Source organism: Giraffa tippelskirchi, chromosome 9 (assembly GCF_054371585.1).
Source record: "Giraffa tippelskirchi isolate mGirTip1 chromosome 9, T2T-mGirTip1v1.2.pri, whole genome shotgun sequence".
Taxonomy (NCBI): Eukaryota; Metazoa; Chordata; class Mammalia; order Artiodactyla; family Giraffidae; genus Giraffa; species Giraffa tippelskirchi.
Genome location: NC_137283.1, coordinates 57,277,790 through 57,291,417, shown reverse-complemented (window position 1 = coordinate 57,291,417; position 13,628 = coordinate 57,277,790). Strand labels below are relative to the sequence as shown.

General features: G+C 61.2%; 1 protein-coding gene across 2 annotated transcripts; it reads right to left on the bottom strand.

Annotated features, from left to right (window-relative positions):
• Positions 1–5,896: 5,896 nt before the first annotated feature.
• Positions 5,897–13,522, bottom strand: GATA2 (GATA binding protein 2). Of its 2 annotated transcripts, XM_081526591.1 has the most exons (7): positions 13,334–13,522; positions 12,382–12,658; positions 11,354–11,995; positions 9,862–10,007; positions 7,979–8,104; positions 7,482–7,594; positions 5,897–6,494 (listed from the first exon to the last, which is right to left on the bottom strand). In XM_081526591.1, exons 2-7 carry the CDS (start codon positions 12,608–12,610, stop codon positions 6,317–6,319), a joined length of 1,434 nt encoding a protein of 477 aa, XP_081382717.1. In that variant the 5' UTR covers positions 12,611–12,658; positions 13,334–13,522; the 3' UTR covers positions 5,897–6,316. The 2 variants fall into 2 exon arrangements, with proteins under 2 accessions (XP_081382717.1, XP_081382716.1); XM_081526590.1 differs by having other exon boundaries at positions 5,897–7,594.
• Positions 13,523–13,628: the final 106 nt, after the last annotated feature.

The following is a 13,628-nucleotide window of genomic DNA, read 5'->3' as shown; positions in this document are numbered from 1 at the left end:
AGATATGCAGATGACACCACCCTTATGGCAGAAAGTGAAGAAGAACTAAAGAGCCTCTTGATGAAAGTGAAAGAGGAGAGTGAAAAAGTTGGCTTAAAGCTCAACGTTCAGAAAACTAAGATCATGGCATCTGGTCCCATCACTTCATGGGAAATAGATGGGGAAACAGTGGAAACAGTGGCAGACTTTATTTTTTTGGGCTCCAAAATCACTGCTCATGGTGATTGCAGCCATGAAATTAAAAAGACTCTTACTCCTTGGAAGGAAGTTATGGCCAACCTAGATAGCATATTAAAAAGCAGAGACATTACTTTGTCAACAAAAGTCCGTCTAGTCAAGGCTATGGTTTTTCCAGTGGTCATATATGGATGTGAGAGTTGGACGGTGAAGAAAGCTGAGCACCGCAGAATTGATGCTTTTGAACTGTGGTGTTGGAGAAGACTCTTGAGAGTCCCTTGGACTGCAAGGAGATCCAATCAATCCATCCTAAAGATCAATCCTGAGTGTTCATTGGAAGGACTGATGTTGAAGCTGAAACTCCAATACTTTGGCCACCTCATGCAAAGAGTTGACTCATTGGAAAAGACCCTAATGCTGGGTAGGATTGGGGGCAGGAGGAGAAGGGGACGACAGAGGATGAGATGGTTGGATGGCATCACTGACTCGATGGACATGGGTTTGGGTAGACTCCGGGAGTTGGTGATGGACAGAGAGGCCTGGTGTGCTGCAATTCATGGGGTCGCAAAGAGTCGGACACGACTGAGCAACTGAACTGAACTGAACTGTTGCATTTTTTTGTTTTGAGCGTTTGCATATCTGTCTAATTGCAAAGTCTTTATCTCCCATTTTGCAGTGGTTATTCTTAAATAATTCTGTTTATCATTAAAGCTGTTAAAGCTCACTACGGAATAGTTGGAAAATGAGGAGAAGAAGGAGAAATTGTCTGTCACAGAGACGTCACCACCTGTTAGCGTTTGGGGACAATTCCTTCCCCAGACGTTGCAGCGACTGTTGTCACAGAGATATACACTCGGCTTCAGAGCATCGCCTTCAGGAACCCCTTTCAAGGCTGTCAGTGGGTGTCCTGTAGTTCCCTCACCTCCCTCCTTTTTTTTATTGTTGTAAAATACGCCTAACATAAAGGTTACCGTTGTAACGTGTCCAGTCACTGCCCATAAGGGTTTTCCATTCACGTGCAGCCCTGACCACCGTCATCTCCAGAACCTCTACATCTGCCTGAACCGAAACTGTCCCTGGTAAACAACGCCCCGCCCGCCCCCCACTCCCCAGCCCTGGTAACCAGCCTCTCCTCTGTCTCTCTGGATCTGGGTGCTCTTGGGACCTCAGACACGTGGAATCAGCCAGTGTGTGTCTTTGTGTCACTGACTCGTTTCACTGAGCATGAAATCCTCAAGGTTCATGGTCGTGTTGTAGCAGGTGTCAGAGTTCTTTTCCTTTCTAAGGTTGAGTAATGTTCCACTGTGTGGATGGACCACATTTCTTTTATCCACTCATCCATCAGCAGACACTTGAGTTGCCGCTGCCTTTGGGCTGCCGTGAATAAAGCTGCTGTGAACATAGGTGCCAATAATAAATACCTGCTTGAGTCGCTGCTTTTACTTCTTCAGTGAGTAAATGCTCATCATGCCCTCTTCCTGAGCATGTAGGTTGTACCCAGCCTCTCAGTTTTATAAGTAATGATACCCTGTGTCAGAGCTTCTTTTCAAAGGTATTTGGAAGATTACTCAGCGTTCTAGCATTGGAGCTGGAATGTGGTCTCAGGGCTCATTTCAGATGCACCGCACGACCCCAGGCGTTATCCCCACTCCCTCCCTGCTCCAGAAGGTTTGCAGTCTTAGCACATTTCCTTAAAATGGGCCCTTTTTTCTCTTCGATTCCTTCAAAGGCTGGACTTCACCTAGGGCTTTGTAGTGTTCCCTGGCCAATTTTTCTGTCGGAGAACCAACCCGGGTGACCCAGCTGGGTAGGTTGCAGTGAATGGTTTTGAGAACAACTCCTTGAGAAGTCAGGATGTGGCATAGATTCCGGGGGACGCTGGGCGTCAAGCCCCGTGTCCCCGAGACCCAGACAGGCCTGGGCGGGAGGGGCCAGGTGGGGATGGAGCAGGGCTTCTTGAGGGGAGCAGTGCAGAGACGGCCCTGCACACACGCAGCTCCTCGACACCAGCTCTTCGGGCTCTTTTTGAGTGAATCTCCAATTTTTTTTTTTTCTTGGCTGTGCCAAACGGCTTCCAGGATCCCGGTATCCTGACCAGGGAGTGAACCCAAGCCAAGGCAGTGAAAGCCCGGAACCCTAACCACTGGACCGACAGGGAACTCCCTGAATCTCCTGACTTAAAAATATTTGCAACTTAATCATGTTTTTGTCAAACATCGTGCAGCCCAAACAAAATCTGTCCACTGGCTGGTCCGGCTGCAGGCTGTTGGTCCCAGACCTGAGCAGGCCTTCACCCGTGGAGGTGCTGCCGGCTGGGTGCTCCGACCCCCGGGACCGAATAGCCCTGCCCCCTGCATCGATCCAGGATACCTCGTTGATCACCTGTTACCTTGTAAATAATCGGGTCTCTTTCGGGCTTACCCGAGTCTGAGCCGTTGATCGGCTTATTCTGTCCGCACAGCCACGAGGTTTGACCGACCGAGATCATAGAATCTTGTTTAATAGTGGAAAGCCACGCACACACACTGCGCTCTGTTTTTCCCTAATTTTCTGACTTGTTCTGCTGGTCTTGTTAGTTTTTCCAGATAAAGTTTGGAATCATTTCATCATTTTGCCTAAAAGCAAAACAAACCAGGCCACCTTCTGATCTGCCGGCCTTGCTGTGGCTCAGGACGCGCCGCCCCCTCCGGGACAGTCCCGTGGCTCACCTTTCCTTCCTCCTAGGTGAGCTGGACGCAGGCACCCCTCCCACGCCTAGTTCCCCGGGGTGGGGTCGGTCTGGGACCCTGGGGCCTAGAACGCTGGCTCCCTGCCCTCTTCCTGGCGGAGGGTCACCAGGAGGGGGAGGGGGTTTGGGGGACCGAACTGGATTGTAAGAGTTGCAAGGAGGAGTTGGGTCCTTCCTCCCACAAATGGGAAGAAGGGGCCCCGCAGGAGGAAGGGCCTGGCCGCCTGCCCCCCTGGGTGCAAACAGACAGAACAAAGGCCGGCCCACCCCAGGCGCCCGGCGCCGCCCGCAGAGTCATAAAGGCACCATCGCCCGGAGCAGCCCGCCAGCACGCCCGCCCTGCCTGGGAGCTCCGAGGCCACAGAACCGAAACTGTTTCCAGCACAATGACCCTGGGCTGTGGGGGACATGGCTGGGGGGTGGGAACAGCAGTGCGGGAGCGGGAGCCCCAGGCCTGGTGCTGCTGCTCAGGAGGGACTTGCTGGGGCTAGAACCTGGGCCTCCGGGTCCAGCACGAGCCCCCCGCTGCGGGGGCCACCGCCACCCCCCACCCAGCCCTGCAAGCCTGTCGTCCTGCCAACAGGCCCCCCGAGCAAGGAGCCTCGTGTGCCTTGGGCCCACCCCCATGCCAAGAACCGACGGGGCTGGTTCCCATGTGTGGGAGCAGTGACCGGGTCTGGCTCACGAGTGTCTGAGAAGCGCCCACCAGCGGCCCAGTGTCCAGCCGGCTCTCAGAACCTCCTGCAGCCATGGCCCGGGCCCCTGTAGGGACTCCGTCGGCAGAAGGAAGGAGGGAGACGGAGGTGCTAGAGAAGCGTTGGGGACAGGGAGGCCTCTTCCAGGGGTCGTCCTGGGCTGTGGATTCTGGCCTTGGGTCAGGGCTGGGCTCTGGTTCTGAGCTGCAAGCCTTGGACTGAGGCTCAGGGCCCACAGCAGGGGATTCTGAGGTCCGGGCTCAGGGCCTCAGGCTGAGTCCCCGCAGGTCGGTGCTAAGTTCTGGGTCGGGGGTCAGGCTCTGTGCCCTGTGCTTTGGGCTGTGGCTTCGGGGTGCAGGTTCGTCTCTGGGCTCCCAGTGGGGGCCCTGGACTCTGGGCTGAGGGCCCGTTGGCCACAGGCCGGGCGGGGTCACCATGCCACTCACAGTCTGGAATGTACTCTGCTCAGGAGCGGAGACTCTTGCTGGTCGTGTGGGCCGCATAGCCCCAGACCACAGCAGTGCCAGGTGTGCGCGCGTGCTCGACGCAGCGTCCGAGTGACTCACCCTCTCCTGCAGTCGGGAGCCAGGGCACAGGCAAGCAAGACCCCAGGAGGGGAGGCCGAGCACCGCGGCCGGGAGGGGAGCCGCAGAGAGCCCACCGGGGACTACAGAGCGGGATGTTCCCGCTCCACCGAGGGGGCGGACGGGGTGCGGCACAGCAGGGGCGGGGGAGGCTTGAGTCAGGGCCCCAGGCAGGCACTCCCCTCCCTCTGTCCTGACTGGGGGGGGGGGTCATCTGAGAGCCCTAGCAGGCACTCGAGCCCACGCCCTCCAGCCTGCGGTCTGGACTGAGGATGAAAGGGGAACCTCCTGGGCAGTGGACTTGAGGGCTGCCTGGGAGCAGGCGGCTGGCCTTCAGATATGCGTCGTCAGGGGCCGGGGAGCAGAGATGGTGGGGGTCAGGGTCATGGATGGTGAGCAGAGGGACTTAAGGAGGGACGTGACCTTAGGGAGATCAGAGATCCTGCTGGCGAGAGGGACCCTTGGCAGCAGATACCATGAGTCACAGACCAGGGCTGTGGGGAGTGAAGAGGTGATGGGGGCATCAGTGTCACTTTGTCAGTGACCGCGACCACCCAGAAGTCTCTGTGGTGTGTGATCTTCAGGGGTCACGGCCCTGGTGGTTAGAGACTGAGGTGTTCCCGGTGACCTGTGAGGTTGATGATCGGGGTATGAGGGACACTGGTCATCAGGGACTTGGAAGAGAAGACGTGGCAGTCATCCGTGTTGAATGCAATGACTCAGTGGGCAGTAGGAAGATTTGATGGCAAGGAGGCCCCTCCGCAACCAGGGGCTGTGGTCCTGAGGCACACGGACGGTGACTGGAGACAGTGACCAAGGACATCGCCGAGAGACGCTGGTGCTGGGGCAGCGTGGGCGTGCAGACGCTGATCACGTGTGAGTGATCAGACCCGGCCCTGATTAGAAAAGTCCTGATCGGTGACATTGGTGACCACACTCTGCATGACCCGGGACAGCAGTGACAGGGCACGATGGTGGTCAGCAGCAGGGGCGATCAGACGTGCTGGCTGTCAGGGGCGGCGGCAGCCAGGCACCCCGGGTGGAGGTGCTGCTGAAGAGGGTGCAGCACTGGTGGTGAGAGGTGGTGATGAGGAAACGTGGCCGGTGAGCAGGGCCGGCCACTGGAGACACTGCTGAGCACCGTCAGTGACCAGAGACATCCCCGAGCAGGGGCCTTGATGAAACACGGGTGATCACGAGTTGGTCATCAGCTGTTAGTGATCAGATGTGTCATTGATCAGGAATGTCAGTCACGATGACTATCTCCAGTAACCAGTATCATTGATTAGAGAACAGGAGTCAGTGACATCAGTGATCAAAGACACCGCTGATCGGGTTCGCCGGTGAACACGAACACATGGACACTGGTGAGCAGGTCACTCAGACACCGGAGCTCGCAAGGATGGCGGGGGGGCCCATCCCTGCAGGGCTTTTCCTGAGCCCTGTTGAGCCCTTCGGAAAAGGGCCAGCACGTGGCTAAAGGGTGCAGAGCCCACAGCCTTCCTGAGCCTCCCCCGTACCCACCGAGGCCCCAGGACCCCACCAGGTGGTGAGGAAGCTCAGGTGGTGCCGTTCAGGGGAGGCGCAGGGCCCCGTGTTCCAGGAGCCCTTCCGTCTGAATCCCAGGGCTGTAGGACCAGCTCGCTCTTAACAATCTCCACACCCAGGCAGGACTCGGGAGCCCCGCGAGCCCAGGAGACAGGCCAGAGGCATTCACAAAAAGTATTTTATTATTCTTAACAGTATTCACTTTGAAGGAATAGGAAGATAGCATACAATTTTTACAGACAATATATAAGTGTTGTACATAATTAACAATAACTTAGTTCACTAATCCAAAATAAAACGAGCCAAATAAAACATAAAACCAGAAAATACTGCCGATTCTTCTTCTTATGCAGATACTAGTACAAAATAAGTTACTTCCAGCTGTGGTGCCCCCCTATTGCACTTGGACTACATCAGCATCAGCAGTCGTCTTCCTGGGCTGGCCCTGGCCAGCCGCCGCACCCGCCGCGGCCGCACAGACTCTCTGCTCGGACACGGTTATGTACAGCTGTACCTTGGGAAGGGTCCAGACACCCACAGCGCGTCGCAGCGGGACCCCGGCAGTGTGGCGGCCTTGCCTGCGTCTAGGCTTGGACCACCTGCGGGATGAGCCCCCGGAAGCCTGGAGCAGCCAAGGCCCCAGCCTCGGCTCCGGCTCCCCGTCCGAGGACAGTGCAATCTGAGAGTTTTCCCAGCCACAGCCTTGGTTTGTAGGTTTTCTTCTTTTCCACAGCAAGGGCTCTCGTGGCAACATACAATTGACTGGACCCAAAGAGTTTAAAAATAAAACAACTCATCAGCGAGTTAAGCTTATGCAGGTTTTCTTTTTTTTTTTTAATATGTTTCTCTTTTGCGTCGGTGTTGGAGAAGAGGGGGTTCAGAGGCTAGCATAAAAAGGACGTATGTACAGAGTCCCCCCCGGCCAAGGCAGCGGTGGAGGCTCGGGGCCATGGAGGGCGCTTGGGTCAGGCTGGCTCCAGCCTCAGGACCAGGGAGCAATGTGGGAGACGTTTCCCCTCTCAAGAAAGCGCTTCCTTCCTGTGACCCAGCCCTGGCCTGGGAATCCGCACAGGGCCGCCCGTGATTGTCTCTGCCCTCCGGGGCCCGCGCGGCCCCCCTGGAGAGGTTCAGCCCAGCTGAGTTCAGAGCTTGCAGAGGGGGCCCAGGTCCCCCCAGAGCCGGGCAGGCGGGCTGGCCACGTGGCACTTGGCCCCGAGAACCAAGTCTCGCCGTCCTCATGAGGAACCAGAGCAAAATAAATTCCTCCGCCTACTCCCCTGCCTTCTCCGCGGCCCCCAAGTGCCCCTCGCCCCCTCGTGTCTCTTCACAGAGTCGTCCTTTACACTCACAGTCGTCCTCGGAGGAAACCCCGCCTGGGCGCAGCCAGGCCTGGGCGCCTCCCTGCCCGGGAGCAGCTTCACAGTGACGGCCGGGGCACCCACAGATGAGGCCGCGTGTGTCCAGCTGGGTGGGCAAGGGCTGAGGTCTCGGGGTGGGCCGGCCACTGGGCACCCTGGAAGCGCCGTCCCCAGCGTCCGTCCGTCGGTCTGTGGGGGCGGTCCCTAGCCCATGGCGGTCACCATGCTGGACGGGTGGGGGTGGCCGAAGGACAGGCTGGAGGAGGGGTGGATGGGCGTCGGGGTGGGCAGGATGTGTCCAGAGTGGCTGAAGGGCGGCAGGTGGCCCACGGGCGCCATGTGTCCCGCCAGGGCGGCGGCGCTGAAGGGGGAGGCCTTCTCCTGCACGCACCTGGACAGCTCCTCGAAGCACTCGGACCCCTTCTTGCTCTTCTTGGACTTGCTGGACATCTTCCGGTTCCGGGTCTGGATGCCTTCCTTCTTCATGGTCAGCGGCCTGTTCACCTGGGGGGCCACACAGAGCTTTCAGAGGCCGAAGCTCCCCTCCCGGCCAGACCACACCCCCAGCCTGGCCAGGGTGTGGGGGCCCCTTCCCAAGGCCCACCACCCTCCAGGGTCTTCCCACCAGCCCTGCCTCCCTCCCAAGAAAGGCGCCTGCCCCCGGCCCACCCACCCTGCTGAAGCCACCCGCTCAAGCTTTGCTTTGGAGCAGAGATGCCCGACCACGGGGGGTGTCCTCCAGCAAGCTCGCCCCCCTCGTGGGAAGCCCTTCTGACGCTCACTTCCCAAGCCAAGCCACGCTGGGGATGGCAGCCCAGGCGGCTCCTGGCGGCACAAAGCCCCGCGGTCCCGGGGGAGGGGTGGGGCGGACCGGACGGGGCGACTCACATTGTGCAGCTTGTAGTAGAGGCCGCAGGCGTTGCACACGGGGTCCCCGTTGGCGTTCCGGCGCCATAAGGTGGTGGTTGTCGTCTGACAATTTGCGCAGCAGGTGCCTGCTCTCCTGGCGGCCGACTGGGAGGGGCGGGGCAGGGTCGGCAAGCTGGGATCCCACGGCCCCCCGCGACCTCCCTCCTGACCCTCACACCACCCCAGCCCCCTTCCCCAACCCCGAGCCCAGGAGTGCAAATCTCACAGGAGTCACGGCATCTCAGAATCAGAAACCTAAACCGTCACAGAACTTCAGAATAAAGCACTCTCAGAACCAAAGGGGCTGCAAGAGCAAAGCAGCCACCTCCCCCAGCCCCCCAAACACGAATGCCACAGACAGGAACCGAGGCTCGGAGAGGGATCCGGTCTAGATGGCTGCCTGGTCCCCCTGGGCGCCTCGAGCGGGGGCTGCATTCCCACAAAATCCACAGTCCTGGGCCAGAGGACGGGGCCCGCAGCTGCCCAGGGCAGGGAGGGGAAACACTCGAGAGTCGAGCTGCACACCGTCCAGTGCCGTAGCCACTGGCCACGTGGCCATTTAAATTCAATTGAACTACAGTTTAACCAGGTTAGAAATAGTCTCTTCAGTCGCAGTGGCCACATGTGAGGGGATCCCTAATCCCAGCACAGCTGGAGGCAACCACAGAAGACATCCATCAGTCACAGCTCACTGGACAACGCCGATCGACATGTCCAGCGCCCTGTTCCCCAGCCCCTCGGGGAATGCAGGCCTGACCCGGAGCCTTGGGCTCCTGGAGGAGAAGGTGGCGGCAGGCGCCCCAGAGGCGGGGTGAGAGGAGCTTCACCCCAGAAAGCAGACACCCTCCCCAGCCCCACAGCAGCAGCACGTCCCAGGGAACTGCGGACGGGCGGGCAGGCTGGGGGCAGGGAGCCCAGGCCAGCAGGGGCAGGCGTGACCCCAGGCCCCAGCCTGGTCCAGAGGGGCCAGCCTGCAGCCGCGGGCGGGGAGGGGTGAGGGTGAGTAAGCGGGCCGGAGCTGGAATTCTGACTCAGGGGCTGGCCTCGCATCCTCTGCCCGGCCCCTCACCCCGCCCTCGCTCCAGAAAAGAAAAAAAAAAAAAACAGGGGCCCCCGAATCGGCAAGCGATTTAAGCCTCCCTCGTAAATCACTTCGCCCTGAAAAAATATATTTATTATTCTTAGCATTTTACGCATTATTTGCAGAGTGGAGGGTATTAGAAATTTCAAAACAGCCCAGCGAGAGGCAGGACTGAGCCGAGGAGAGCGACTGAAAACTCGCCGAGTCCGGAAACAGATACGCGAAGTTTCCTTATCTTTGGGCTGCAGATGTCCGGATAGGAAACTCCGGCAGGAGATCCGAAAGGGCATTTTTTTTAAATCACTCAAATGAAAATACACAGTATAGGTGACTCCATGGAAAAATAATAAAGGGCAGGTTTTTTTTTGGTGGTTGGTGTGTGTGTTTTATGTAAATAAGCACGAGGAGACTGTGTGTTGGGAAGCCAGGGAGAGCAGCCCCAGGCTGCAGGGAAAATGACTTCACGGCCCTATTTTTAAAAGTTTAACAGGGGCCAGGGGACGGGACCTGGGCCCCTGGATGCTCTGCTCTGGTGGTGGTGTTGGGGGGTGGAAATCCCTGAAGGTACCAGGTGGGCTGCCCAGGGGAAATCTGGTCTGAAAAGAATCTAGCCTAAAAGCCGAGCTGCCCCAACTGCCACGCAAGTGATTCTCATGATAAAAGATTTCCAGCACCTGCATTTGAAGGCTTGTTTTTGTGTGTAATTAACCGCGGGCTCCGGCCCAGGTCGGCACTCTGGCCCCGGGTGCTCTCCCACCCCCAGGCCCCCCACGGCTCCTACCAGCCTCCGCTTGGGCTTGATGAGCGGCCGGTTCTGCCCATTCATCTTGTGGTAGAGGCCGCAGGCGTTGCACAGGTAGTGGCCGGTGCCGTCCCGCCGCCACAGTGGGGTGGCCGTGGCCCCGCAGTTGACACACTCCCGGCCTTCTGCAAGGGGAGGGGGGACACAGGGTCACATGGGCCAGGCGGCTTCAGGGGCAGGCGGACTCTTAGTTCCAGCCAGGCTAGAGAGGGACCAGGAGGTGGAGTTCAGAGGGCCGCGTATAGCAGGGAGGGCAGCGGCCCCGGGGGTTCTGCTCGGGGCACCAGCTCGAGCCAGGCCGGAGGCTGGGCCCCGTCTTCTCTCCCCAGCTGCGTCTGCCTCTCCTGGGTCCCTGTCCCGGCTCTGAGTTTCTGCTCTCCGTCCCCCGTCCTGGGTCACTTCCTTCTCTCTCCCCGACTTCCCTTGCCTTCCGCCGAGGCCCTGGCCTGGGATGGAAGTTGCTACTCTTTCAAACGAAGTAAATAACCAGCCCTTTCGTTTTTAGGCTAAGTGGACTAAGTGACCTTGCTGGGTTGCTGCTTGGTGGCATTCTGTTTTGTTGTTGTGAAAAGACCATCTGGAATTCGAATAGAACGTAAAACAAATTTGAGAAAAAGGACTACTTAAAAGGCCGGCAAGCAGGTCGGAGCAGAACAGGGCCCCCCAAGGTAGGACCCAAGTGGACACGGGCGGCGGCCTCAGTGTGAGGTGACCCTGCACGTTTCTCCCCAAGTCGTTTAAATCGGCAGCCCACACGGGCAGGAACGTGTGGCTTCTGGACTCTGGAGCGAACACTCTAAAAGTGGTCTTGAAGGGCTGGAAGGAGGTGAGGACGGCAGGAGCCCCACAGCAGCCCTGGGTGTCTGCTCCCCAGCCGGCTCCAGCAGTCCCCGCGGCCCCTGACACCCCAGACCTCGGGAGGGAGAGGGAAGGACCCGCCAGGGGGCAGGGAGTGGACCGGTCTGGGAATTTGGCCTGGGGGAACTCTCCCGAGGAGATTGGGAGCCATGAGATCCCAAGACCGGCCTGACGGAGTTGCAGATCTAGATTCCTTAAGGGTCTGGAGCCCCTAGGAGGGCAGAGGGCGCCCGGCGCAGCACGGACCTCACAGACACATGGACACACACGTCTGAGCCGCCACGCTGTGCTCCCTACACCCAGTGTGGGAGCGTTCGCTTCAGGCTCAGGGAAGGGGTGCGGTACCCCCGGGCAGGCAGTGGCCCACCTTGGAGGGGAGGGTAAGGAATGGGGACAGGAAACAAACTCTGGGGCCACCAGGAGCACCTAAGAAAAGGGCAAGGTCTGCGGGTGCCTTCTCCCCCGTCCTGGGGACTCAAAGGTCGGTCAGGGATGGATGCCAGCCACCTCCAGATGGGAGAGACCCAGGCCGCCCCCTCGCCAGGGTCTCAGCCCCCTCCCACCGAAGTGCGAGTCCTCCCCACCCCAGGGAGGCCCTGGGCCCTTGGCTCACCTGAGCAGGAGCGGGCCTTGCTCCGCTGCTTCGGGGTGAAGCTGGAGGCCGGGCCACCCAGGAAGCCTCCGGGGTGGAAGAGCCCGCTGCCGTAGTCGTGGGCGGCGGCTGGCACGTAGGAGGGGTAGGTGGGGATGGGGTGGTGAGTGGCAGGCTGGGTGCCCATGGAGGCCAGGCCCGGGCGCAGGGGGCTGCCGCCCTCCATCTTCATGCTCTCGCCCAGCGGCACCTGGTACTTGACGCCGTCCTTGTCATCTCCCCTGGGGGCGGCGCTCCCCCCTGCGGAGGACGAGGCCGGCGAGGGGGCCCCAGTGGTGCTGGGGTCCGGAGACACTTCTTTGGGTGGCGTAGGCGGGAAGCCGAAGAGGTGGGCACCCGAGTGGGCTGCGGTGGGGGTGAGGGAGGCCACCGAGCTGCTGCCGCCCCCGCCCCCAGCCCCGGGCCCCGGGTACACGGACAGGGGGCCCCCGGGGCCTCCGGCAGCCGATGGGTGCAGGGGCGTCTTGGAGAAGGGGCTCACGGTCCAGGGGTTGTGGTGGTGCGCGGCGGCGGCGGAGAGCGCTGCCTTGCCCCCGTCCAGCCAGGGCAGCCCTGGGCTGTGCAGCAAGTGCGGGCGGCACATCTGGCCTCCGGTCAGGCGGGCTGCGGGGGGAGGGGGTGTCAGGGTGCACCAGGAGGAGCCAGGACGCCCACGACCCGCGACCCCTCCCCAAAGACAACCGGAAACATAACACCCCAACCGGCAATTCATCAGGAACGTCAGTCCCCAGCTGAAGGACAAGTGGCGCAGAAGGACCCCCTGAACCAGCCTGGAGGGGCCCCCCGCAGGCCAGCTGGAAACAGGCAGAAGCCCCAGGGGCCCCGGAGCCTCCCCAAGAGACTGCTGTCCCCTCCTTTCCCGCCCCGATTTCTCAGCGGCCCTGATTGGTGCGGACCCCACATCCGAGAAGCAGCCAGCGGGCCTCCCCGCGTCCCGCTCCGGGCGCTCGGCGTCCCGGCTCCCGGTCACCCTCGGGCCCGGGGCTCACCGTGCGCCGGGCTGTAGGAGACGCGCGCCCGCGCGTGGGCCGGGTTGGCGTAGTAGGGATTGCCCTGCGAGTCGAGGTGGTTGAAGAAGACGTCCACCTCGTCGGGCGGCAGCAGCTGAGCCGGCTCCATGTAGTTGTGCGCCAGGCCCGGGTGGTGCGAGTCGGGGTGCTGCGCGTTCAGCACGGCGGGGTGCGCCATCCAGCGCGGCTGCTCGGGAGCCACCTCCATGGCTGGCGGCAGAGGCGCGGGGTCTCCGCGGAGGCGGTGGCGGCGCGCCTGCACGACGGAGGGGGCGTGAGGGGGACCATAAGGGGCGCCGCGGCGGCCGGACAACCCCCCAAGCCCCGCCGTGAGGCGTCCCGCGCGCCGCTGCGCCCCAGCCGAGCTCAGCCGCGGACCAGTCCCGGGTAGGAGGAAAGCTCAGAGCTCAAAACGAAAGGAGAGGCGAGGGGAGCCGGCTCAGCCACGCACGCTCACACGGTGACCCGAGTACCCAGAGCCACACACTTCTGCGCACGGAGTCACACGCGGGGACAAACCCCCAGCATCAGTGACCCCGACGCACGCAGAGAGCCGCACTTTAGTTACCCCCCATCCCGCCCCGCACCATGCCGCCCCGCACCATCCCTGTGCACAAACGCATAAACACAGACTAAAAAGTTAAAGCCTGGCGCCCGGGGGAGCCCCCGCGGGGCGCATGATGCTGGCGACACTCACAAAACTACTCTTGGCGCTGACCTCACCCCCCCAGACACACACACACACACACACACACACACACGCAGCCCCACGGGCCAAGCTCTAGCCCCCCGCGCGCTCCCCGGCGACAAAAGCCGAACTTCTCACCGAGGCTCCGTACAGCGGTCACCCGCGACCCGGCCCCCGCAGTGACCTCTCGGAGCCCGGCGCGCCCCAGGCCCACCCCACACCGCTCTCGCAGCCCGAACTTACAGACGCAGCGGCGCAGGAGGGGCGCGGCCTCGGCGCGGGCGGCGCGGGCTCGGGGACGGCGCGTCCGGCGGGCCGGCGGGGCTCACGGGGTGCGAACAGGGGGCAGCGCGTGCCTCGGCCTCGGGCCCGCCCGGCTCCGGCCGCTCCGCATCGTCCGGCCGCGCTGGCGCCAGCTCGCGGCTCCGGCACAGACATGAAGAGGGGGCCGCGCGCGCCTAAGAAGCGCGCGCCAGCCAATCAGCGCCGCGCGCCGCCCAGCCTCCGCCCCCCATTGGCCGGCCCGCGGCTCCCGGGC